The sequence below is a fragment of the Phaethon aethereus genome, assembly GCF_964289735.1.
Source record: "Phaethon aethereus genome assembly, chromosome: 3".
NCBI classification, from domain to species: domain Eukaryota; kingdom Metazoa; phylum Chordata; class Aves; order Phaethontiformes; family Phaethontidae; genus Phaethon; species Phaethon aethereus.
The window spans coordinates 129,335,217-129,363,114 of NC_138576.1; the positions used below are offsets into that span (position 1 = coordinate 129,335,217).

The following is a 27,898-nucleotide window of genomic DNA, read 5'->3' on the forward strand; positions in this document are numbered from 1 at the left end:
CAGGGGGCTGCGGACAGCCAGCTCCCAGCCCCTGTAACAGGGAAACAGGACGCTATGCGGAGGCACCCAGCTCCCTCCCTGAGGAACAGGTTGTTTTACAGACAGCCCCCACCCTCTGAGGTGATAATGCTCGGAGACAAGTGCTGTGCAAGCAGCTCAGGGCAAGTGGAGATCTCGGGACACATCTTCATTTATTCCCCAAGACAAATATACCGCAAAAAGGCTCAGTCTCATGGGGCGGATTGCGGTCAGATAAGGGAAACACTCAGCAGTTAAGAGAAAGCACACGTACAAGGAGGCTGGGTATAGTACTGAGTAATATTTATTTTCTATTTAAATTTTCTTTGGCTATGAAGTGATGAGCTGCACTTCAGAAAGCAGTGCCCTCAGCATGTACAAGATGATATTCTTCCCAAAAGCGAGTGGGGGTATCTTAATCATAGAAGTCATCAAATTCGTCTGCTTCTGCGCTGTGAGTTTGTGGGCGCAAAGCAGCCTCAATCTCGGAGCTGCTGTCGTCAGATTCGCCCCAGAAAGCTGAGGGTGAGGAGAAAAGAAAAATAATTATCAAATCTTTTCCATGTTTATGTCATTCATGTCACAGACACCATCACTTTACAGCACTCTGGAGGCAGCTAGACAGCATGGCTTACGGAGGTGGTCAGGGTTTTGAAGACTGCAAAAGCTAGGTGTGCCTTTCTGACGTGGCATGCTGTCAGCTCGTTGTGGTCTCCGGTAACGGAGCTGCTGTGGCCAAACAGTGGGCTCATTCAGAGGTCCCACTTCATTGTCCCTCAAGGTAGCTTGGGAGAACGTGTCCACTCCAAGCAATTTACTTGACCAGCTGCTGTCTGAATTATAGCTTTGTCTATTATGTTCCACTTTCTCCCTCTACTTGACCCTGCAGTGAAGTCACAGTTGGACCATGACATCACAGAGTTGGCATAAAAATGGCAATGATGTCACAAATGAAAAATCACCACTTTGAGATAGAATCAAATACGGGCAAGACTGACTTCAAAGAACTGCATGGCTTTAACAAACAGCTCTGGGAATTAGCAAACAATTTCACTGAAATAAACAGAATGCCATTTAAATTCGGGGTGCCTGAGAGATTACTCAATACTTAAATTTGTCTGACCTGCCAAAAAAAGAGTTTAAAGCATGGCAGATGGGGAAGCGTAAGTCAAACCCATGGTCATTGTTGGAGCAGTGCTGTCTGCCTGTTCGTAACCATTTTCAGAGGGCTGCTGTTTGTCCAGAGCCGGCGCAATGGCCACGATGCCCCAAACAAGACCTAAGACTCAGAAATGGGGATTCAGGCTGTCATCCCTCAGACAGAAATTTCAGCTCATGTTTGACTGAGGCACTGTTAACATCTTCAGTGCTTTTGATGGCACAAGCTATATAAACATCTTATCTACAAACACAGCAGCTGCATCTTTCATCCTATATCCCCGACCCCCTGGACTGCAGGTCTGCGCTTGGCCGGGAGCGTTGCAGCAGCGACGGCTGCACCCTGTGCTCGCTCCCACGCTGAACCCCTGGGAAGAGGCTGAACGCGCTGGATGGCTCCAAAAAATGAAACTTCCCAGCAGAGAAGGAAACGGGCTGGGAATGTGAGCGCACCTTTCAAGTGGCACCACAGCAGCCATCGTTTACAGCACCCTTAAATCAGCTCAGATGCCACGCCTCTGAAACATGTTCTGTACCGTTCATAGCCTAATGCTGAGCTCCAGGCAAAGAGCTCCCTGCTCCCAGCACCGACTCTGCTTACGGGAGGCTCCGCGAGAGGTGACTTCAGACACCAGCGGCCCTTATGGTGGTTAAAAGCGAAAAACAAAATTCAGGGAAGAATGAGAATATGCGGGGCCCAAACGGCAATTTAAAAGCAAGCCTGCTTGCTCACGGAAAAAAATGGTTCCGGATGCACCTGGGTGGGTGTGCAGGCACCTTGCTGTGCCTGCAAACACCTGTGCTGCTGCCCACTCACTCCTGCAACCCATATTTCAAAGGGAAGATCATGAAATCAGGTTTTTCCTTCTCTAGCTGTTCTCCTACCTGCTATTTGCTACTGTTTGATTTAAACCCTGAAGCAAATATCACTACTCCTTTCACAGCACCTGCAAAACAAAACACGTCCTCTCTGGTCCAGAATTTGTCATCATCAGCTATTTGCTGGCTCCTGTGCTAAGACAGAGAAATTCCACGCTTTCCCACCTCATGCTTGTGTTTCATACAGTTCCATTATGTTGTTCTTGGAGGTATTCTACAACGTAAATAACACTTAGAAAGACATCGATTGTAAGTAGCGTAACATTTGCTTCTTACCTTTGGATTTTATAGCAGTTACCATTCCCTTCCTGGTTTCAGTCCTGTAAAAGAGAAAGATTTCAAATAATCAGCACAATGTCACAAAATTAAAAGAATGTAAGTCGACTTTAAAAGAAAAAAATCTGTGAGATGGTTTAAAAAAACATGAGTAACTTTTATAACTACTTTTTTTTAATAATAACTATTTCATCACGGATTTCTTCACCTTTATGTCTTTAAAAGGTGGAGAAATTAACATGCAGCAGGGACACCGGTCCAGATGTTCAGGCAGCGTGAACTGGAGTTATTCCTTGGTAACGGCTCCGATTTACACCAGTAGTGAATTAAGGGTACAAAGGAGCAGAGCTCTGTCTGTCTTTTGCAGCCTTTCAGATAATGCAAAGCAAGTAAAGAAAAAACCCAAACAAAAATAAAAGCACCCCCTACTGATGCTCACTGAACTTCCTTTTTCCCCTTCCTGCCAGCGTACTCCTCCAGCCCGGCTGCTGGGTTCCCATAGCATCGTCCACGTCCCTATGTAAATGTGCGATCTCCAGCTGCCTTTGATCTACCTTGATGTATATGCAGTTGCATCTCTGTTCTGTTAAATGACTGCTCTTGTGTCTAGAGCATCACAGGCCCTTTTGAATCTCTCAAACAAGCTGGAATCATTTTGATCTTTTGTGTGTAGCGTGCGTATTGTGTTGGTGCTGTGAAATAATCACATGGGGCAATGATGTAGGAGAATTAACTGGTATATTAACAACCCTGCAATAAGCTCTAAAAATAAAGCTTCAGCTGATTTTAACAAGGAAGATCAAATCGGAGATATTTGTGACATTGCTGTGCAAACTAGTGAAATGCAAGCAAATGTCAAGCTGCAATTTGAAGCTGTTGCCGCAGTCAAAACAGAACTCAATCAGCTGTCAAAAATTTCATACAATATGCTGCTGCATTTCATGTAAAGACATGGCAGCTGATACATAATTGCTTAAAGGGGGCAGTTAAAAATATTCTAACTACTATTGTGGAAGCATTTGTGAAGGAGATACCAAAAAAGAAAAAAAAAAAAAACCACCAGAGATGATTCATTGCTTGTCTTGTAGCACTGCACTCTGTAAGAATTTGTGATTGCAGCTGGAAAGCTAAGCTTAAAGCAGGGGGAAGTTTCATTGCATTACATAACTTTGCCTTGTAAATAAGGGAAAGCTCATACTGTTTAAGTCATGCTGTGAATGCTGTTAGCACAAATCATCCCTCTTTACAGATACACAAAAAATTCCAGAAATGAAATACTGAACATTGCTAACGTTCAACCAAGATACAACTGAGGCTTAAGTACTAGTAACAAGTAACAGTACTAGTTGAGTATTAAGTGACATAACTAATTATTAACCTATTATTTCTTTAAGTAAAAAAATTTAGAATGTTAGCCTTCAAATGTTTATCTGACGTTTTGTTAGCATGCCATCCAAACACCTTTCCATTTTATTCAGAGTCAAACCCTACGCTGCATTATGCTTCAACTTCTAGTTCAAATCCGGTTACTCAGCAGTGTTTCCAAGTATTTTAATTCGGAGCCTCCGGGCTGAGTCCTGCACTACGCCGAACGCCCTTAACTCTTGCTCACTTTGGTGCGATTTCGTGACCCTCAGCATTTCGCAGGAGGTGCTCCACATATCCCAGGCTTAGCCTGTAAAAACACGCTCAAGAGGATGCAACTCCAGCGGCTGCATCGTTCTTCCCCCAGGTGTCGAGCAAGAAACCACTTGTTGCCGAGCTACAGATTGAGAGGCGACTTCTGTGGCAGACTGCACAAAAGCCATTTTATCTTCAAGTAGTTCAGTAAAACAAGATCAGGCAGCTGGCAGCTACCGCCTCCACTGCCTGCTGCTGCGTCCCCGCTGCCAGGAGGGGAGGCGCATGGGGTTTCCTTATTCAGCCACACTACGAGGTCCCCAGAAGCGATGCTTTGCTCCGCTTCTCTCCGCGGATGAAGCCCCGATCAAAATGCAAGAGGGTCGGTCACTGGGGCCCAGAGCCTCTGCCGTGCCGAGGACCACCATGCACAGCTGCCAGCAGGGTGCTGGACTGCCCAGGTCTCGGGTGGCTCGGTCCTCTTGCACAACTGAAAGCACCGTGAGGTGCTCCAGGTCCGGCTGAAGGCCAGCGTTCCCACAGAGAAGTTGTGGTGGACAAAGACCACCATGGCTGCAGGAAGGTGTGGAATCCTTCCCCCTTCTACCCCTGGTTCCCAAGCAGAAAAAGGTCAGTGTGGACAGGAGAAGGGGACAGACAGATGTTTGTTTTCTACCCAAAACCATCCATGTGTTGGGGTTCATTCTCCTGGGGCTACTCCACCACCCGTAGAATGGGATTCGCTCCGAGAACAGCAGAGAGCCGTAGCGCTGCACCCCAGGAGCTGGGCCTTAGTGTGACCCAACAGTCAACAAAGAGAGAGGTGGGGACAAGGGTGTCAGCAGAGGCTAGGCATGAAAGCGGTTGGCACACAGAGAGATGCCTGGGGGGACAGGGGAAAACGGAGCTGGGACTTCAGAAAGGCCAGATTGGAAATCACAGCTCTGCCAAGCCGAGCCTGGAAAATGCTGCAAGATAGCTTTGTAACAGGGAATAAAATTCCCGACTTACGTCTGAAGTGTTAGTCGAGGCTGATAAGATGCAAGACGATCTCCACATTGCAAAACATTCCTATTCAGAAATCAGCAGATTTGATGATGAAAGTTATCATCTGGTACACTGAGCACACAATAACCACACAGACCTCCGCAGAGAAATTTTAGGAGTATAAATGAAGTAAGGCCAGTTCCATTGCATCGACTAATCCCCTGTCGTGACCCTTCGATACCCATTTATGCATTTGCTTCTTCCCTAAAATAATTCCAAACTGAACCCAGGCTGTAACAAAGAAAAAAACCTCAAACCAGTTTAACTTCAAAGGGCCTTTTAATCTCTCCTTTACTCTGATGAAACAGGCTTTTTGTATTGAAGATGCTGCAACAAGAAGAAATGAAAAAGCTCCAGGAAAATATTTTTTTCTCCATAAAGAAAATTAATATTAAGAGCAAAATAGCAGACCAACAAGAACCAAGTTAGCAGAGGTAGCTCACTGAAAAACAGCAGAAAATGTTTGCCTTTTGCTAAACCACCTGTTGAACCTCTGTCTTTCAGTGTCATGTGAAAAGACACCCAAGCACCAAGGGGGGGAGTAAAAAAAAAAAAGGGACACACTCTTGCCAAAAAAAAAAAGGGAGGGAAAAAAAAAAAAGAGGCACAAAGAAAACTTTTCCCCAAACATCAAGAGGAAAAAACCTCACACCTACACAAACCACCCAAGCACCCAGAGGAAAAAAAACACCACCCAAGCGCCAAGTTTTATCACAAATGCGAATAGAATGCAGGGCGCAGCGGCCTCAGGAGCACTGACGCTCCGGCTCGGCTCATCAGAGGCTGGAAGCCCGCACGTCTCCGTCCTGCACACGCGTTGCTGAGGCGGCACGCCACGGAAAACAAACCGAGCCTTGCTTTTTCGCAGGGTAGCCCTTATTAACCCTTGGTGAGAGAAGCGATGAAGCTTCTCCCCAGCAGTACCTCAGGATGCAGGAGCTGGAGATCCAGCGTTAAACATCATTTTTTGAAAACATCTAAAAGCCTCTTGGCAGCGAGCGAGCCCGGCTGCTTTGTGGCAGTGCCCCCGGCGTGGCAGGCTCTGCTGGGCATCCCCCGTGATCATACGCTTTCCTGCCAGCTCCTGCCGAAGCCCGACGGCTCTGCCATTTTCTGCTGATCGTTTCCTAGAAATTGGGCACCGCAGAAGTATTCCCTGCCCTGGAAAGCCGGCATAAACTAACAAATCCATCCATTACACCAGAACTGCAGTAATAATATTGAATTTCAGTAATTACACTGCAAATAGGATGACCTTTATTTTAGGATACAAAGATCTGTATAGAGATGTAAGACCGGTCGCTGTTTAGGTATGCCACGCTGAAAAAAAAAAAAAATATTCTTGCCTAGAGCAACTGCTAACGCAAGGGCTGCATCACAGTGCTGCGGTGAAACTGTGTCGGAAGAGCACAGGGCATCGCTGCAAAAATAAACTCCATTCGCTCTGTACTACAAAGGCAACATGTTTATATGGATGCTGTTGCCTCTGCCCTCAAAGCATTCCCCGCCGATACACGTAGAGCATCACTGCTGCAACGCTACTATTTCTGCAGCAGCTAGGTGTTAAGATTTAGGAGACGCAGAAATACCTGTAACATCAGAAAAACGTGCTTGAATTTACAGTCAGTTTCTGACAGAAGCAGTTTGGTAACAGAAAGTACGGCAGAACTCTAAAACCACCACGTTTGTGCTCTCGTGTGGGAGCGCCTCAGGAGTCTGGAAACACACTGGTCCGCCAGCATTTCTCTCACTTTCCTAGGAAATGCATCTCCTGAACACCCCAAACCTTCGGCATCTCTCCTCAGAGTCCCGGCCAGAACCCGGTGGTTCCCCCCGTGTCAGCTAAGCGAAGTCGGGCCTGGTTTCGAAGGGGGGGCTGCGGGGGGATGCGCAGAGCCGGAGTGCCCCCCGATGGCCAGCCTGAGCAGCAGGCTCGGTGTTAAACATCACCCCCGAGGATAATTAAGAGGATGAATTATAGTCTGCCAACTTTTATTTGCATATCATTACATCTGTGTTTGGTAAAGGCAGCTTTCGACTTAAAAAACCCCAACAAACCACTAAGACAAAAAACCAGCCTTCAGAGGCCAGCCCGGATTACTTCCGGAGGACAGATTAATCAAAGTTGAAAATACTTTACACCGTGTTTATGTGCTGGCAAATTAAAATTGTTATTTGGTTCTCAGTCAATAATGCATCTTTTATCTCCAGATTATTAGGAAATGAGACAGCGCAAACAAGTCAAAGAAAAATAAAACTGCTTGCATCCAAAATTCAGAATTGCCCAGAAAGCTAGTGACCTCCACTGGCTGCATCCATTGCTACAGGACCACAAAATGCCACACACGTCGCCAGAGATACAGTCCTGACTTCTGATACTTTTCTCCCCAAGTAATTGTGTAATTTAACACGCTCCTTCCCGCTGCAAAACACTAACTCTTCAGACGCAGGTTGCACCTCTCTGCCTGCAACTACTCCCTCGGTAAAGTCAAGGAAGCCGGGAAAAAGTAGCCTTATAGCTAAAGGTAGAGCGGGATGCTATTTGCATGAGGAGAGGAAGCTCTGGCATGCACCTCCGAACAAAAGGGAACAAGTGGTCTTTACTCGGAGAGCAGCTTCCTATTAAGACTCGCTCCTTCGTACATTATGCCTTTCATCCCCACTCAACCACAAAATGATTTTGCTGTAGGAAATACAATGGCAGAAAAAGATTTACATTGAAAGAATCTTTAATAATAAACTGTTGCAGATCTGCCTACTTCCCCATGATTTATAATACAATAAACATCGGATTCTATTAAGTCTCATGCACTGAAGACGCATACTGAAAAACCGAATATGAAAGCCCTCAATTCTTCCCGTCTCCAGTACCATAATAGTGAAATGAGCATGTATAAATGTGCTAAGAGTATCTCTTTGCATCTTTTATAGCTTGTGTGTATTAATCTGTAAAGCTTATTAAGAAAGTCATTGCTATGCAAAGCAGCACCCAATCTCTTTCTCTGGCTTTTCAACAGAGCGCAGTGTTTAGCCAATAGGACCGGTCCCCTGCCCCTCATTCGGCATTCATAACATGCAACATTTGCACAATGTATCTCTCAAAGGCTGCTGAATAGAAAGCCTTAATACTCATGTAAACAACTGCAAACCAATTACTTAATGAATCAGGCCCACACATAATGAGGTGCCAGACAAAGAGCTATAAATGCATTTTTGCGCCCGAGCCTCTGCTTTAAAGTAAAATCCCTCAGCTGTAGTTTGGGCTTAACTGGCACATCATAATTATTGTCTGGAGGACATCAGAGGAAGCCTTTTTTTTATTTAGGTCCAGCAGGGTCTTTTGCGAGGTCACTCATCAGCTCCGTGACAAAACGGAGCAAAGAAGAATTTATAAAAAGTACCACAGCGGTGCTACATGGTTATGTTTATTCTCAAGTAGTGGGTTTCGAGACCACTTGTAAAAGCAATAAAGCCCGAGAAGTGACTGCAGTAAGTGGAGCGCTTAAATGCGAGCGGCGAAGAAACTGCACTGCGTCCTGGCTGCAAACAAGCGCCCGGCCGCCCTTCCTGTTTCTCCCTCTTCCTCTCTGCTTCTGCCGCTCTCCGTCTTTGCAGAGCGGACGCCAAGTATCAAAAGCAAGGGCTGCTAATAAGCTTTGTGGATAGAAAGCTGCGTTATTTTTGACTCATTTAGAAAAGCTAACTTTAAGCCATTGTAAGAGACTTTTTATTCTAAAAGCAGCATCATGTATCAGCGCATGAAGTGCGCTTACTTCTGTGCTGAAAGGCATGGAATTACAGGGCAGAGCGAACGATTTAAAAATCTATCGCAAGTAAGAATTAGAAAAAAAAATATCGGCAAAAACCCGTACACCATATGAACAGCATCTGAAAATGCAGAAGTCACCAAACACATTATTAGGAAGCGGTGCAACATTCAAGCAGAAAAAAAGCTTGGAGACTTTTTTAAAATAAAAAATAGTTCATTTTAAACTATACATATTTTATTCAGACGCATAGCAGTGATCCCGTAAGCAAGTTCATCAGGGCCCGATCCTTCCCTTCCTGCTGTTGTGGGCTTCAGTGAACAACTAAAAATTTAACATTTAAAAATTCCTATGTAAGAGCACCCTTGTCTTTCATAGCATTAGGCAGTACTATTGGGAACATCATTCTCAGTTCCAGAAAATTTAAAAATGAAAAAAAAAAAGTTTGAGCATAAGACTGTAGGAATTAATCCTAAAGAAAAGCACGAGTGTCATTCATCAATATTGCATTATGGCTTGTCTTTATTTACTGTACTTAAAAATTACAGAAATACTGTGATTTTAATACAAAATGCAGAACAACACTCAAAATTGGAATTGTCTCTGCTATCAAAACTGACCTAATCAATAACAGCATAAAAAAGTTACAGAAAGATAGTGATGTCATATAAACAGGAGGAGTTAAAAATTTATCAAAATGCTTTAAAGTCTCTTCCTGAGTGCTATTGATGGCGGTTTTCAGACCGGGAGCGGTGTAGCAGCAGCACCCACTTGCTGGGCTGTTCTAATAAGAGCAGATAAGGATCTAAAGCCCAGCCAATATTTCATGAGATGGCTGTGTTCTATCCTATTTTCTGCTGCTTCTTCACCACTAATTTGATTGCTGCTGTTCAATTAGCGTAACATGCCAATGAAGAGTGCAGGGGACATCCAAGAGACCTGCTCAGGGACCCGAGGGGAACTGCTGCGGTTTAAAAAAATCCACAAACCAACATTTTAATTTTTAGTTTTATAACAAGAACAACAACTAAAAGAACAAACTGCATCCTTTAGGTACATGTAAGGCTGTTAAGCATACTCGGTTTGAAAGCAAGAAAGGCATGTTATAAATACCCCAGTATCAAATATAACCCCCCCAAACCCCGAGCCCATGAAAAGCGTTATCCAGTTACAGCTAGTTTACATCTTGGATACATGGAGAAGAAACCCACCACTTTATTTCTTGAAGACTTTATGTTTTATGTCTGCCTCTCTCCTGACAACTCCCATTGTCTGGCCCCTGAGCAGCCCTACTGAGAGCAGCTGTACACGCTAATTTGTGGTTCACTGAGATGTCAATTGAGTCTTAAAATGAGACAACAACAGCTGCAAAACAATACTTGGCTTTGGCACAAATATTTTCTAAGGTGTACCAAAGTTTAAGATCTTTTCTTAGAAAAAGACACATACAAACCTCAACCCTAGACCAAGCAAAAAAATAAAATAATCTGAGCCTCAGTCATTTTCTGTCAGCATTTCTCATTCTACAGAAGCATTTCAGATGTTAAAGGATTTAACAACTTTACCTTGAGAAGGGAGGACTTCTTTCATTCGACGAAGAACTAGATTCCGAACGCATTTCTTGGCTTGCACTTATTTTTGCTTTGGAACTACCATCGCCACTATCCCAACCTGTTAAGTAAAAACATGCAATATAAATTTTCAGACAACAATGGCTGGACCTTACAACAGTGTGCAGTCCCCAGCAGCAACACACTTATTTTTTAAATGGATGCATGTAATGGCCATGCTCTTGGTTTGATGACAAAGTCTAGGGAGGAGCGCGCACCACGCAGTTGTGGTATCTGCCTCAAGGTCGTCTGCTCACAGCAAGGTGGAAATCAGTTAAAAAGACAAGAACACTCTCTCGCTATCAGTTAAGTTATCTGATGATGATTTCTTGTGAATAGTGAAATTTTCACACATCTTGCCTCATTTTAGGGAAAAAAGAAAACACTGAGATTCTCTTAAGAGCTATACTGCATCATGGCAACTTTAAGCAAAACTTAAAGGACTTACGGGGTCTTTTCCACCTTTTTTTTTTTTAGTCCCCAAGTTCTCAATTACTTTAATTAGGAAGCAAGGTTATTTTTATTTTCCTTCCCCTTAAATGAACATTTTGGAGAGTTACAGTTCTCTTAATATTATTTGATACATCAGTATTTTCAACCACTCTCTTGAAATAGAGCTGCCTCTGGGAGACACAAATCTTGCGATTTTTATGACTTAAACAGCCAAATACCCATCTATTTTGAAATCTTTTATCCACACTTTCTTTTCTCTCCTTTCTCCTTGCTGTATCTCATTTCCATTCTGTAGAGATCGGTTTTTAAAAAAGAAAGAAGAGGTAAATTAATTCATTCACTGGAATTGTACAATTGCTCATCTTTGTACTCATTTCCAAAGAACATGATGCTCAAGTACAAATCCCACTTTAAAAGGCTGCTTTGCATATATATATATAAAATACTGAAATCATAAATAAGCCCCAATTGTTACCAACTTCATTCCAACCCAGGACAATTTAGTATTTCTGTACATCTTGGCCACTCCTACTTTCTAACTGGCTGTGCATGTTACCAGTCGGCTCCAGCAGATTTCACCACTCCGCTCTGGGATTTCAGCGGCAGAAATCCCGCTCAGCCTCAGGTACTCCCAACAAAGAGGTGCAAGAAGTCTGACCGGCAGAGGAGATTGCAGAGCGCGGGCACCAGAGCTGTGCTGGCAGCAGCATGCCGGCAGCAGCACACCGTTTCACAGAACAAAGTCTGACCACTTCCCAGAGAACGCATGAAGGAAAAACAGAAAAATAAAGAATGGAGGAGGAAAAAAGAAAAGAAGGGAAAGAAAAAAAGGGGAACACCCCCATCGCTTTCCCGTGAAGTACACGTGCAGAGGAGCGGAGACCTGCGAAGATCAGAAGCCCTCTGGGATGCAAGGCTGAGAACAGCTCAGAGCTGCAGACCCAGCAATCTGGGCACACACTGAGAAACCACTCTGACCAGAAAGGAACAAATATTCACACTTGTTTGTACATTGGGAAAGCGCAAAAAAAAAAGCTAATCTAATCAAGTCAGAACTCCCAGACAGTACTTTTCATTCCAGCAGTAATGCAGCCAGCATAGGTGTATTTTTCAGGGCCCCATGCACAGATTCACACTACAACACACACTGCGGCCGAGATGACGTGCTCACTTCTTGCATGGGGATAGAGCAGGCTTTGCTTCAGGAAGGTGTCCCTCTGCCTTGAGAAAGCCTTGCACAAAGCGAGTTGTGCCCAGATAGCGGAACTCCACAGGCCATAGACACTGCAAATGTTCAAAATCTAGTTATGTGTGCCCTCAGATGCGTCTCCAGCATCTTCATGGCTTGCTCCTTGTGCGAAGGATGTGAAGCAAACGGCCTCTGCACAAATCATCAGCTCTGGCCCCCCTTCCCATTTCAGCCCTTGCACGTGCAGAGGGACACATCCACCTCGTCCCAGTCTCTTAGTGGACTGAACGTTCTTCCTCCTTCCCAGCCGCAAGAGGTAAAGAGTTTCCAGAGCGGACGATAGCTTCGGAGGGCGTCAGCAGGCTGGTTAAGCAGCTGCATCTGACCTGTGCCTCTCAAATCTTTCCCTTTGTTTCAGGCTAAGCCTGGGAACCCCAGCCTGAGCAGGGACCCGATGCCCAGCTTGCTGTTGATGGGGTCCCCTGCAGTAGGAACTTATCTGCAAACCCAGCAAAGTGCTTCTAACCTGTGCTTGAGTAACTTTCTCTGTTGCTGTTGAATGCTATTCCCATCCCTCAGGGCAGTGACATGGAGCCCACCATTGATCCAGGCACAGCCGCCACAGCTTTCCAGTGGCACCTCAAAGTCCGGGTCTTTGCCGGCTCTATCAAAACCCGAGTTAGGCCACTGTTGTCGTGCAGCTCTCCTTACAGCTTTTGCATGCATACCAGCTGCAAAAGACCATTCTCCCATGCTTTCCGTGCCTGCACTGGCTCCCATTCCTTCATTACATCAAACAGCAACACTAACTACTTGCTATTCACCTTTAAGACTCTTCAGAGCCCAGCTCTGCCCCACCTGTCAATTATAATACAATGCTGGGCTATTCATCCCCACTTCTGCCTTAGTTACACCAGACTGCCTTGCTAATTAGTCTGGTCACTCCCCTCAAGCATCTTTGCGCTGACTTCCATCCTATGCGCCCTACGGAAATGAGAGATCCTTCTAGGAACTCCTAAGGCCACCAGCTCACCTCCTTGGAAAGCCTGCCATGGCGATTCACCTGGGTTGCAGCACCCACGAAGCATCTAACAACGCATAAGCGGTCAGTGCGCAGCAACTGCTGCTTTGTGTGCTGAGCAGTCACCTGGCTCTTGCCTCCTCTTACCCCACTCATCCGCTTAATCCCTGTGCCTTCAACACATCTAACTCGGCAGAAAGGAAGAGTCTGCATTACCGACATGCGGTGCTGACAACAAAACCAGCCCAACCTGGGCACACGGCAATACTTGCTTCACCACTGTGAGAAAGCACAAGCGATTGGTGCAACGTACAGGGCAGAGAAGATACAAGAAAAATGCTGCCAGGAGAGAACACCCTTCAGCACTCCGCTCCCAACAGAACGTCATCGTGCCGTAAAACCGTTATGCAGATCAGTGCATTTCCTTTGTAAAACCAATAGTCATGTTTAAGGTTAAATGCCACCTAGTTCAAAAAGACACTTTTATTCTCTGTGTGTGCATGTGTGTTTGTTGTTTGTTTTGCCAGAAGCATCTAACTTGCTGTGCTGTATCAGCCAAGCGCACCCTCCCGGCTGCAGGCTGGGGACAGCGAAAGGCATGCTGTGCTGAAACACAAATACACGTTTTTCCCTGAGCGCACAGCAGAACACGACAGCCCTGGCAAGAAAAAAGTGCACTCAGTGGAGGGCTGGGGAGAAGGGGGAAGAAGTAAGATGGGTTTAGAGCACATCAGCAGTGTGCAGATTGAAACCCTTGGATAAAAGAATTGCCAGCGCCATAGAAGTCATGCAGCAGGGAGCAGCTGCACGGGGAAGCTGAAGCGGAGGTGAGAGGAGGGCTGCAACTGGGCTGCTGGAGAGCAGCAGCTCCTGACGGCCACCTTGTAATGCCTCCTGGGCTGTACTCAGGCTTGCTAAAAACCACCCTCTCCCTTCCCATCTGAATTCGGTAAATTTTTGCTCCACCAGGTAGAAGACAGATGCCATCTGCTTGATGTTCTCTTCCTCACCGGCTTTTGGAAGGAGTGGCCTCAACACATCACCAGCTCACGTGTTCTGGAGGCACCCCAGAAACAACGCAGGCGCGCCGGGGCGAAGCTGTCCTCATGGGGCACTCTGAGCATTTAGTCAGTCTGAATGGCCAGCCTGTACTGCACAGACACAACTGAGCAAGCTTGATAAAACTCAATCCTGAAACTGAAACTGGGATGTTAATAATGGCAAGTTCTTAATCCAGTCGTTTGAGCAATACTGCAGCAGAACAGGAGCTGGGGTGTCCCAGACAACATCTCTCCTCATGCCTTTTTCCCCTATGTGTTGTTCCCTCCACCCAGAACTAGCGAAGGATCTGCGATACCACTATTAATCAAAAACACTCCACACTTTTCAACTTTGACTTAATTGTGCCGTCGGCACGGGTCAGAGCAGCTTTCATGTCAGCTTTTACAATTTTGTTCTGAACAAAATAGGTGTAGTTTTCTTCACTAGCCAACAATTCCAGGAAAAAACCTGCCATCGTTGCATAATGAGCCACTATTATTTTGTTCTGCCGAATAGTTAAGCGATCTTTAACCCAGAACATACTGTACCAGCACAGAACTGAAAAGAAGGTATTTTCTCCATCCCTTATAGCCTAGGCTGCAGCATTTATCAACTTATAGCCAAACACCTCAGCAGCTAAAAAAGTGATGTGATGTAACTTTCTGCAAATGAAGAGATAAGAAAGCTCTTGGCCTTGTCCTCGCAACATTTATATCTTGCTAATTGTATTACCTCTCTCACAGACGAAGACGCCCACACTTTTTAAACATCAAAACCAGCATTAAAGCCCTTCACTGCCGCTCAAGTCCCAGCATAGAAAAGTCATCTGCAGATACCAAACCAACTTTCTATGAACAAAGTGCTTGACTCTGCCTGCTGGAAATGGGAAAGGCAATTCACAAGGTTGCTGTTTTTTGGGGGCGGGGTTTGTGTGCGTGTTTTTTGTTTAAATGCAGACTGGGAAAACAAATACCACTGTATTCACACACAGCCCATATGGTTTGCGAGCAAAAACTGAAAACTTCAGCCTAAGTGACAAAGCACATAAGGAAGCAGAAGCAGTATAGTAGGTGCTGCCCTACCGGGAGAGGAACAAAACCATTTTGTAAGCCACTCAAAAGCTATAAAGAGCTATCATCCATTATTTCCAATAACAATCAATAATCCTGTATGCAAACGGAGGTAGTTGGAGGGCAAAAGACAGCAGTGCTTTCGCAGACTCAACCCAGATACCTATCTGCATCTTCCTGTCGTATGCAACTGAGAGCCTACACCAAAAGGAACCTTGCTTTTTCCTGTGTGCTTTTATCACCAATAAAATAGTTAGCAGCTTGGGTATTTCAGCTTGTCACTAGACTTCAAAGTCAATAATGCCTTGAAAGGAACATGATCAGGATCAGCTGAGCCTGCAAACTGTGTAGTTTTACGGTTACCTTGGCAATAGCTATTGCACTCACACTCAGAAGTCCTGGTAGGACTGGGCTGCCATACTGCTAGGTCCTGTACCAAAATAGAAAACTAACAATAGTTCCTGCTCAGAGGAACTTTAAACCTGAACAAGCTCCTCCACCACGTTAACACTAATTACTGCACTTGCTGATAATCTACAAAGAGCTACGTGGGATTAAAGGTGGGCTGTCAGCTGCCATGCCACTGCCAGCACACAACCAGCCGCTCTGCACGCCTCTGCCTTGGGACCAGAGGTGCGAGTGCCAGCTGTATATGGGCTCTTATACACACCGATTTCCCTTGTGATAAAGCAAAAAAAACTTGCATACAGAGAGAAGATAAAGGCTACCTGCAAATCTGACAGCAGAATGTGCTCTTTGGAGAGAAAATAGATGGGAAAAATCTCCCAATTAAAACCTATGCAGAATGCTGCAGTAACCAGTATCCAGAAGTAGGTCAAATACCAACAAACACCTTCCCCTTTCCTTTAAATGAAAAAGGATAAAATACTGTTATCATAATAATATACCAACGTACGATGCTATCCTCTCACGAGGAGACACTCGGATGACCAGTGGAGCAAGCCACCCAGTGAGAACACTTCTAAAAGCTGCTGCCTTTGTTTAAAGATTGAAGAAGAATTTTCACCCAGGATTCGTAACTATAAAAAGACTGAGGTCTTTCAGGAACTGAAGGCGAGCAGCGTAAAATAATCACCTACAGGAGTACATAATCCAAACTGATTTAAGCAAAACGTACAATCTCACACTGTCCCGAGGTAGTTCTGTGAGACCACAACAGCAGCAGCGATTAATCACGTACAGATAAACTTTTTTTGTAACAGCAGCTGTGAATGGGTTGATACCAAACGAAGCAAAAAGTTAGGTAGACTTTTTAATGCCTTTATTAGTGCACTCCAAGTGGAACCTTGGGAACCCTTTAGCTTCAAGCTCAAAGGAGGACCTCACAGGGAAGGACACGTGGGCGTGGGAAAAGTGTCGGCCGGATTATTGGCTCATTAAAGGTGACCTGAAAAGGAAACCAGAATCAGATTCGTGCCCTTTCATGTTCCCTTATGATATACGAAGGGCCAATTTTTTTTTTTTTTCCTTCCCCCGTTAAGAAGGGTTTCTTTCCTCCGTTATTTCTACATTAGAGATTTTGTACCTGGAGAGTAGCTGGAATGTGACATTCAAGATGTTGTGAAGGTGAAGCCTGATGAGTGGAGAATTAACACCATTTTTATTCAAAGGCTTTATAGCTTTAAGGCCCATTTAAATCAAAGATGTAAGTGAAGGGCAGGGAGAGAATCTGGTTTTAAGTTTTTGCAGACTTAACAAACCTGCCCCTTCAATGAAACCAGCAGCTTCCTACTCATTAATGAGACTCAAACAGTCATCCAGCAAAAAAAAAAACAACGGGTTTTATCCTTTCTTTTTAAACTGGCATTATTTGCCTACCTCAGGAACAGCAAAAAAAGCTGAACCATTTCTTTTACCTGTCTTCCCATGATAAAAACCAAAGCATCCATGAAGAAAATGAGAACAAGGCCACACATCCTCCTCTATCCTTGCACAATCTGGCATAAAGTGAGGTTGCCATTAACAGCTAACTCCTCTTTGGGTGAGACCATACACCCAATATCATCCTTTTAAAGTCAGTTATCACAGCATGGCCTTCCACAAGCCTAGGACAAGGCTCTAGGAAAGAAACCATCTTTATGCTATGAGCTACATTGCCCCGGCACCCCCAGTTGACCATGGCTTTGAAAAGCTCACGTGTCCTGCCATGGACGGGGAGAGCACAGCAGACATTTCAGTCCAAGTCCCTGTTGCGAAGAGCTCCGGGTGAAGTCAGTCCTTGCATGAGCAGTGTCAGATACCAACACAGGCTGTCTCTAAAGAACACCCAACACCATGCCAGCTACAGCTCTAAAGCAGCCCTTCTTCCCAAAGCCACACAGCTATCGCCTTCCTCTCCTACAGGCATTAAGGAAAAGATACAAATACTTCCACAATATTTACATAATATTAAAACGAATATTTTGGTTCTTTTTTTCTGTAACAAAAGTAGAAGAAAAATAAACCAAAACTACAGAAGCATTTCTAAAGTGCCATCACAGAAGACTGTTTGGAAGCACATCCACCCAGCTCTCACAATGAAATCCATCAAAAAATCAAAAGCCCTGAGGCTTCCAGTGTTTCAAGCCAACACTTAAAGCCCTTAAAGAATGCAGCAAGTATTGAAAAAAACCCAAAATTTGTATCCCTTAAGCTTAGGAAAAGCTGTACAGCAAAATAGTCACGTATAGAATGGACATTAAATATCAGTTCATCTAAAAACCACAAAACCAAACCCTCAATGAAGTCATTTGAACCCAAAGGATGGCGTACGGAGATGCTGCCTCTATTTTTGGCACTGAACAATTTCAGAGCTCCAGGGCCACTGTCTACAGCAAATAATGATGAGCAAAAAGGAAAAAAGCGACAGGCTGGAAGGGCGAGGAGCCAGAGGAGAACAAGAAGCCTGGAGAAGATCACGGGCTGAAGATGAATCGCATCTGAAAGGAGCAACTTTGCTTTCAAGTGAGATATGAAAAGCCTCACTCCTAGAGACAATGCGACTGCTGGCTACTGGAAACACGCTGCAACAACACAGTAAATAAGGCAGACTCTGAAAGAATGGGTTTTACACTGAAGTTACTGGCTCCAGCGTTTAGGTTAGGGAGAGTCTCTCAGCATTTTTACAAATAGGAAGCATTGGGATTTGCATGCCCATTCAGTAAGAAAACTACAGAAGTAGGGAAGGGGGATGTCCATCGTGGCTTGACTTTTGACTGACTGACATCTAACACAGCAACCAGCTGCGCAGACCCTCGGGGTGCCCAGCAGGAAAAACTGCAAGAGAATTCCCTGACAAAATTGGATGCAAAATCATAGCTAAAACCAGCACTGGTAAGTCCTAAAATTCAGGGTGGGGAGAAGTAAGCCAAAAGCATTGGCAGCTACGGAGATCCAAACTCAAGATTCGGTATTCTCCTTAAAAAAAAAAAAAAAAAAAATTAGTTGGCAGGAGTCACCATTCCTGACCTTGTTCTTGCTGGCACTCTCTGCAGTTCAGGGAACAAGAACTCCAGCCCTCAAATTTGAATCCTCTTACATTACAAACAAAATCAAAGCAGTCCCAAGATTTGAAAAATTTAAGATTAATTTTCAAATGAGCAGTGTGTTTTGTTTCATGAACAAGATTTTAGCGGCTTTTAATTCCTCTCAAAACCAATGCAATTCATGTTTTAAAATACATTGTCATGTGTGACTGAAGGACAGTTTAAGAAGCAGGAAAATGGAAAGCATTCTACTCTCTAGAAAAAAAATAATTTAAGTTTTATTGGGCTAACATAGGAATATTATTACTGCAGTATAAGTCAGGAATACAAGAAGCACATTTTTGTATTTCAGCTGCAAATTGGACTCAAAAAGCAGCAGAGGAAAACCTCTATAGAGAAATGAATTGCTCTCCGAAAGACAGGCTATTTTGAAGCCAGAAAAGAGCAGAAAAGCAACAGCGAGTGTTGCATAAGCAGATGCCCTCGCACCTTTCTGTTGGCGTACACACCTGCATAAATAGGGATTTAGCCAAACATCAAAATTTATAAGGAAGCAGCCCACCACTTTACAAAATCAAGTAAAAGCAAAATCGAGACTCATTGCAAAGAGCCCTGTCCTGAATACTAATGCGTTACTGATACCCCAGGACCAAAAAGGAGCGACACCTCGGGATCCTCAGCAAGCCTCATACATCTGCTGCGGGAGGATCTGAACATGCCTTGATAAAACCTTATTGCTAAAAAATTTGTGTTATCAGGCAGCGTTTGTAAGGGAGGCAAAGGCACGGCTTCCTGGCTAGCGGGGTTCTTCCCTGCGCTTATTCTAATGACACACATTCAATTACTCGAGAAAAGAAAAGAATCAAATCAGAAACATCTGTAGTTTGCCATATAATTACTGGATCTTCCCCACAGAGACTGACCTTTGTAACACTGATACCAGGACCTGAAAGGCTAAATGACAGGATATTCACATGGTTTAAATGTATAACATGATTACAAGGAATTAAATAGGCGCTGTTATTTTCCATCTTGGTTTATGTTAACATAAGCATGGACTTTATGATCTTACGTTTAATCTTCACGCTCAGTATGTAGTAGCTGAATTTACTCACTATTAGTGGACCCAAACCACTAAAACACCATGTTTTGATTATATAATAAAAAGTTGAATACTGGATTCGAGGTTAATATGCAGCCATTACTTTTACCTGTAATAGGAATCTTTTCGACCACGCTTTCTTCCTTGCTCTCATCTTCACACCAGCTTGTGACTTCTGGATGTGAACATACCATAATGAAACACATTTCAAAGTCGCAGTGATCAGACTGGTTTGCTTGCTTTTAAGCCCTACTCCCTGTAATTTCTCACTTTTTTTATCTCTTGTTTATTGATCTAAACTATCCATTACTGTTCTTAAAAGAGGCGCCTACTGTGAACTTTCCTCACACGCGAAGCTACCCTGCCTCTGTAGCTTCCAGAGAAAAGGACAAGCTAACCAAATGTCTTAAATTATTTAAGACCCAATGGGATTTAGGAAACAAACAACCCACAGTAACTCTGCGATCTCGTCCGGCAGCCCGACAGCAGCAGCATATATCATACCGACTGCAGAAAATTAGTTTAAATCAAAGTCTCCGTCACCTCTGCAGATAAAAGTCGCGTGAATTTAGGAGGCCTAAAGCAGTTTGTTTACATTTGCTGTGTAAAGAGCATTGCAACCTAATTGCCTGTGTGTTCCGGACTTTGATGTAAGGGATGCTCTGAGAGCAGACTGAGCAAGTTGCCGTCGCCAGTTATTATGCCAGCCTAATATATTACTTCCTTATCTAAAGAAATTAACTGTTTTTCACAAACGTGTTCACCTTCTGAGCTCCGAAGCAGCACTACACACCTTTCTCAGCATGAACCCTTTTATTTTTGAACATTTATTCTGCGGTCTGGCTTTATAGTAAGAGGCAACGAATATATCCCGCAATTTCTAAACATTAGACATGCACACCTTTAAATACATGCACACCTACCGATTTGTTTTTAAATAACTGCCACAAGGCTTGCTTTTCTATTCCAGCAGAAAAAAAGTCACAATAGACATCACTCATTTTAAGAAGTAACAAGAACGACAAACAATCCTGAGATATTTAGGAAAATCCCCCAAAGTTCATTACAAATCTACATTAATTCACCAGTCCCCTGCAGATTTGGATAGAAAATACATATATACAGAGAAGGACAGTAACTTTGAGTGCACAGCCAGACATTTTAACACTTGTTACCTTGTTCTCCTGCACCAGCGAGCCGGGGAGCGTGTTTTGCCTGCTTTATTTCCCCGCCGTCGTTTGGGATCGATGGCAAGCTGTAAGATGATTCATTACTCTGAATAGATGACCTATCCCCACACTCTTCTGGAAGGACCTCTCTCAACACTGGTAGAGCCTGCAGCATGAAAAAGAATAAACATAGCCGCAGCTCTATTATCCTTCGTGTCGAGCGTTTTCCAACATATATTTAGGCTAATCTATACTTCACAGTCTAATCTGTTTCCAGGGTGTTTCTGTTAGATGTTAAATTACCTCTGAGGTAAATTTGTGCTAACTCAGGAATTGCATTCTGCCTTGAAGTAACACAAACTTTGAATTATTCTTTTAATCACTAGGTTTTCTGGAAATTCTCAATATTCCCTTCCTCACACATTCAGAGTAAGCAAAAGAGAAGGGTGCATCAAATATGCTGCAACAGACGGAAGAGAAATCTCTCCATTTCAGGCACGCAGCAATAAGGCAAGTTAACCCACAGCATTAGCAATAGCAGAGAACCCGATGCGCAGCCTGCCCCAGCGAGCCTCAGCCAGGTGCGGTTCCGATTTCAATCCACGTTACTCCTGCACGTTTGTGAAGTTTGTTCTCTTCGGCCTGTGCATGCAGCCTTCTCACGCCTCTGTAGTTAAGCTTATTTATGATGCAAAAAATTAAGTTGTAAGTCGGTACCTTTACAGGGAGCTGACTGTACCATCAATATGGCTGCGTTAAAAGCGGTCTTAAAATACAGCAAGCACTTCTTAGGCTATCACCCACCTGTGCTAAAAGTACTGCGTGTGGCTTTATAAAGCTTTTTCTGAGAGCAGGAGAAATCATCCTTTCTGGCATTTGTTTTTTCACAAAGAACAACAAAAGCTTTTTGGGCATCCTTCCTAGCTCTTCTTTACTTGTGGGTTGTTCCTCTTGGTTTTATTTTGTAACACAAAATATGGATTTGAGTCTTTAAAATCTAGTAGATTTTCTGCTCTAATTATCTAGTTGTTTAATAAAACAACTGTTTAATAAGACAATAAGACTTCAGTAATGAGACCTAACATCTCAGAGAGAACTCCAGGTTTTGTAACTTATACGTGCTGACCTGAGCTTCAAGCCAAAACATTTTTAACTCACTAGAAAGTTTTATTCTCCTGCATCTGCCACCTCCTCACTAATCCATTAATTTATTCAGGAGCTCAGAATGGCAACTTTTCAGTCTTAAGCAGATAGCTCGCTGCGGTAGGTTTTTTTTAATATTAAACTTATATATGGGAAATCTCCATACAAAATCAACCCCAGCAAGCTGCTACTTCATCCAAAACAACAGAGATTAAGTCTCATTTTCTTCATGTAAAGAATACCTTAGATTACAGGCAGGATTGGGAAACCTTTACTATTGGAAGAAATTATTCCTGTGTGGCAGTTTATCTCAGTGTGGACTTCTCACACCAGAAGCACTTCGTTTATGTATTTGCACTATCATTTAACATCCAAATAGGCATGAACCACCACCACCAAATACAAGCAAATCAATGTAAACTCTAGCACCGTAATTAAACCAGGAGAAGGAAGGTTCCCGCCAGGAGAACCAAAGCTCGGCGCTCAGAGTCACAGGGACCAAGGTGACTCCAGGGTGGCCGACATATCTATTGGGCATGACGACATCCAACACGCCGCATGTGCCACACGCATCTTATTCTTACAGGACCGCAACTTGGCTGAAAAGGACACTGGATTCCACAGCTTCCACAGCCAAGAGACTATCCCACTGCCCAGAAAAGGTGCTCCCGCCACACCAGCTCCCTACAGCTGTCCCGTGTCTGCAAGAACAATACCCAGTTTTCCTAACAGGGGCAGTGGGAGAGATCCGTGAGAGAAGAGAAAACTGATAGTAAGACGTAGAAGAATAGAAGACAGACATAAGTTAGTGCTAAGAAACGAGGAGAAGACAGGCAGGTGGACAGACAGACTCTGTGGACCACTGGAATGGGCAAGATGCTGAACGCACTACAGGAGAAGGTGAACCTGCTGCTGGTCATCACCAAACCTCCATGGACCACAAGTGCTGATGGGGATGGAGCTGGCAGACTTGACTGGGCTATTTGTATGGTCAGGAGCCCAAAGCTCCCTCCTGCACCTCCACCACTGCTGCCTGGCTGCACAGTACCATCATCCAGTGGGGTTCCTGGCACATCTTTAAGCCCTCAGAGAAAGAAGGCATCAACATGGGCCAAAAATTCAAACTTTCTAGTCATAAATTTAAGATCCTTAGCTCCAGATCGCTTATGAGTTCACTACTACATCATATACATCTTTTTGATAAAGCAACTGCTCCTGTACATGCACATTGTATAATTTACATTGATCCTGTTCTGTGCAACCTGCTTGGAAATAAGGTGTTTCAAAGTAGGGGACGCATCCTGGCACTGCATTTAATTGACTGGATCCACTTAATAGGTAATATAAATGTTAAATGTGTATGTGCGGGCCACAGTAATATGTAGCAATAAACAGATCGCTACTGCATATATTCGCCCATAAAGCTTGTGTTATTGAGCTTTGACTTCGTAAAAGTTTTTACATGCAATTAGAAATTTATGTGCGGTATTTGTTTATCTGTCACCAGCACAATGATACATTCCTTGCTCATCTCTTCTGCTTGCCTGAATGTTCTAAGGACAGAATACAAATTACTTATCCACAGAATCTTTTCAGAAAAAGAAGTGACCCTGGCTATTAGTCAAAGTGTACAACTGACTAGAATATTACATCTTCATTACTTGTTTCAAATGCTATTAAAACTAGAATATAGCAAAGCAGTTCAAACTGCTTTTTAATTTCTCATTAAAAATTAGAGGAAAAATATTTTTTGAAAATATTTTTTAGAGCAGAACACGGAGCCAACTTGTTACTGGCAGGCTGCCTGGCAGACCTGCTGGTGCCCACCGCAGGGGTGGTGCAGAAGCAGCTGGGACATCAGCCTGGTGCCAGAGCCCCAGCTCTCCTCGCATGGCGGCAGCGGGGATGGGAGCCCTGCCCTCCCCGCGTGGCTAGCTGCTCTGAGTTTGCAGCAAAAGAGATTCGGGCACGCACGGGTCTACCAAATGCCAACTTTTTTTTTTTTTGAAAGAGTTAATTTATAACATTTTGCATAAACATTTTAAAAAAAATGAGCATGCTCCTATCTGCAAAAAGCTCTGTGTATTCAGTGTACCAAAAAACTCTGTTTAAAAAACCACAACAAAACCCACTTCATGACAAAGCTACTAAGCCACAGAGAAGGACAGATGATATAAGCCTTGTGATAAATTCACACCACAGCAAATGTGAGCTTGTTTAAATAAATAATTGATGTGAAGGGTAGAAAACAGACACCCTCTTGGAGGCCTTAAAGAGACCGTTTTCTTCGTGGGATGAAGTGCTATATGTGTTTGCTCTGATATAAGTGAAGAACTCTTATTCTCTCCTTACTTACCTCCTAACTGTCTCCAAGGCTGATTAATGAACGCAGACTGCTTGTCATGCCCCTTACAGCCCACCCATCAGATCACGTAAGCAGCACAGGGCCCGTCTCACCTTAGCAGTGCAAATTAGTCTCTAGGTGTCATTGGTTTAGGTATTATTAAATGCAAGTGCCAACCTGACAGTCCTGCACCTTCTTGCTGGAAACCAGCAGGCTTTCAAACATCTCTGCCACTTCTTCTGTGACCTGAACTTGGTGCTTTCTCAAGAACAAGGCATGGTTGCTCAAGCAAGTCCGCAGCATGTCCACATCCCACCGCTGGTCTGGCCTGAGAAACAAACCCAGGCACTGTTAGTGGGACACCCTGTATACACGAGACTCACACCAGTGCCACACTACTCATTTATCTGGATAAGCAGGTCAACATGCAGCAGGAAAAGCCATCACGCACTTTGTCCTTAATTCCCACTTTTTCTTTTAAAAACGTCCGAAGTGTAAAACATAAGTTGTCACTTGTGACTTTTGCAAATGTGGGGAGGACAAGCAGGGGCGATCATCATCATGTCAGGGTGGACCCAGGGGACAGAGTCAGGATGAGGAGATATTAAATCTTTTCTGCAGCCCCTAGTCTCAGCCTTGGGCAGTCCTCGCTTACTCCATCAGGCACTCTGCTGGGCACCCACTTCCCCAGGCTTGGGTTTTTTCTCCAGAATTCTTTTTATTATTTTTGAGCAAAAGTGCCTTTTAACACAGAAAATATAAATACTGCAATCTTGTTTTGCCAAAGATGTTTGTTTTTCCAGTTGCTCCAATGAAGTTTCACAAACAGAGGAGTAAATTCCAATTAACTCCAGAAGTGTTTGTCCCTAAGAAACCATTCAGGAAACACAACAACATATTAGTGCTCGCAGGCATATCAGCCTCAAAAGGAGAACCAGGTATAGTTAAATAGACCGTTCTTCAGCACTCACAAGTGCCCCAATCCTGCTAACACTTGAGCATTGCTGAGCCTGTAACAGGGAGGAAGGTCTAGACAGAAGCTAAGTAAGAAAGAATGGAAATTGTTTTCATTATTGTATTAAAGAGACCTAAAAAAATAAATCAATTCTCACTTGTCCTTGTGGCATACACACAGGAAAGAAAAAAACCACTTTGAATAACTGTGGTTTATTGTTTTTAAAGGCTATATGCATCTTCTGCTTCACAGAAAGATAATTTGCTTCTCAGAATTACATTCCCCATCCTTACGTGCCTGAGACTCATGTTGAAGATCACAGAAATTACTGGCTAAGAGGTCTCTGAAGTTAATGAGTTTCCCTCCCTGTCGGAGCTGCCTGGGGTGGGAGATGCTGCGGACTGGGTGAGATGGGGGGACACAGCCCAAGTGCTGCCTGTCAGAATAAGATTCACCATCGGTGAATCAAATGGAAAATAAATGAATTTGCTTAATGTCCTCATCTCGAGTCACACGGCTGCTGCCAAGATGCATAAAGATCGGCACTCTGATGTCTTTATTTTCCCAGCGCAATTGGAGGTTTGGCCCTGGGTCTGCTTTCTCTGTACCAGAGAGGCAGAGCAGACCTGGGGAGGAAGGAAAAGAATGTTAATCACACCCACACGCAAGTTTTGTGTCTGCGATACCTGGTTTGCTTTTCATTCACCGCTCTACCTTCAGCATCGAGTGTGTTCTCAGGTAGGAGGCATCCATTCAGCGTGCTCTGTGATAAAGCCCGAAGCCGATGAAGGACAACTGCTTCACATGCTTCAAGGTCGTCTTCTTTCAGACTGCCGGCCCGACTACAAAAGACACAAAATAAAGCAGGTATTACATGCAATATTTATTCAAAGCCCAGACAGCCAGCATTGGTTTAGAGGCAGGATCTGTAACACTTCTCCTGGCTAATGGGATAACCAGTGGGACAGCCCAGAGGGACAAACGTCTGTGATGCTCTCTGCAAAAGACGCAGAACAGACAGGGAGGTCAAACCCAGGGCTTAGAAAACACTGTGCTAGGTTTAACCTCGCACCTTTGCTTTTTGACAGGGAGAGGGGAACCTGTGCACATCCACTCGGTAAAACCACTTCCTGGCCAGGCAGCCCCAGCCGTGCTGTGGCCAAAGCAGTTGTGTCACAGGAACCCGTCTCCAACGGTCGGCTGGAGGGGCCAGGTCAGTTGGGGAACCCTTCCTCCTAATTCCTTAGAAATCCTCCAACCATCAAGTACTTACGCGAATCCCAGTTTATAATTTTAAGTAAAACTACCAAGCCGTTCCCAGTTCTTGCAATTAAGAGCCCATGCTGCGGAGGGACAGTGAGGGCTCTCTGACCCCGGTTTTGTTAATACGTGGGTTTTGGTGATTCTCTTTGCTCTTTTACCTTGAGGAAGAAATTATTTTTCTGGTCATCATTGTCTACCTCAGTAAACCATAACAGCATTACTAGCTAAGGGGATGCTCTCATTCTTGGAAACAAGTATTTACTTCACCTAAGGGATCTGCGGAGCAAGGCTGCGAGAAGTGCTACATTTAGGAAAGAGTATTTGTTGGAGTAATTTGCGTATGTGCTTCTAAGTGCCATATTTCAGGTCTCTGATGACATAAAAATGGTGGAAGGGGAGGGAGGCCTCTTAGCAACTAGCAATGTTTGTTTGCAGGAGCCCGCTTGCTCTTTGCACTGGCCATTTGTCACCACAAGAGCGAGGATCCTTGCCTCAAATCTCAACAGGCTCCTGCAAAGCTGCTTGGTAACAGCCTCTCGCCATTGCTCACCTGAATTCAATTAGAAGTGTGTAAGCAATCAACCACAAGATTATTACAAGCATTACATTGAATGTACGGCAGCAAGCAAAGAAGAATACAGAGGATGGGGTCAAGGCACAGGCAGCATTTGCCTGCCTCCCCGGTTCCTGCCTGCTCTGTGAGGGCAGCGGAGAGGGGAGGCAGCTCGCAGGGAAGCAGCATTAACCTGAGCAGCTCCGCTGTCCTCATCGTCCACACGTGCTTGCCGTGGTACAGCGCCCGGTGGCCAGGGCTCATCTTCACCACCGCGTCTTCTATCAGCTGCAGTGCACAGGAGAGTCCTGCCAGCATCCCACCATGCCTGTGGACAGACAAACAGGGCTTGAAGGCGCTTGAGCTGCAACAGGTATTTTGAATGCATTCCCATCACAGCAGTTGGAAAAACAAACACCCTCATTTAGCTTTTCAAAGCAAACACCAGCAAAAACCATGCTGCTTAAGCTCTGTAGGAAGAAAAAAAAAAAAAGCACATAAGCAAACAATCCACCCAAAAAAAAAATCAGCCAGGGCCCGAGACACTGCACTGAAATTATCCCTGCGCCAAGTAGTTTAATTCCTTCACCTCCACAATTCAAATCAATCTGGTGACCACCTACAGGTATGGGGACATAACTGGGACCTCAGAGGGGTTTTGATGAAGCTGCACCTCTATAATGATGCAAATTAGGACTTAAAACATTGAAACAATACGGCAGGCTAATCCTTGAA

The 27,898-nt window shown here is 44.3% G+C and overlaps 1 protein-coding gene across 1 annotated transcript in view; it reads right to left on the reverse strand.

The window, feature by feature from the left end:
- Positions 1-433: 433 nt before the first annotated feature.
- KIZ (kizuna centrosomal protein) overlaps positions 434-27,898 on the reverse strand; it is a gene marked incomplete at both ends in the record, with an annotated part of 50,743 nt that continues 23,278 nt past the window's right edge. The window contains 8 exons of the mRNA XM_081998246.1: positions 434-537; positions 2,332-2,375; positions 10,331-10,436; positions 19,846-19,911; positions 20,912-21,071; positions 24,570-24,720; positions 26,034-26,198; positions 27,357-27,491. Of these exons, the coding sequence (XP_081854372.1) occupies positions 434-537; positions 2,332-2,375; positions 10,331-10,436; positions 19,846-19,911; positions 20,912-21,071; positions 24,570-24,720; positions 26,034-26,198; positions 27,357-27,491 (931 nt within the window). The remainder of the gene's footprint in view (positions 538-2,331; positions 2,376-10,330; positions 10,437-19,845; positions 19,912-20,911; positions 21,072-24,569; positions 24,721-26,033; positions 26,199-27,356; positions 27,492-27,898) is intronic.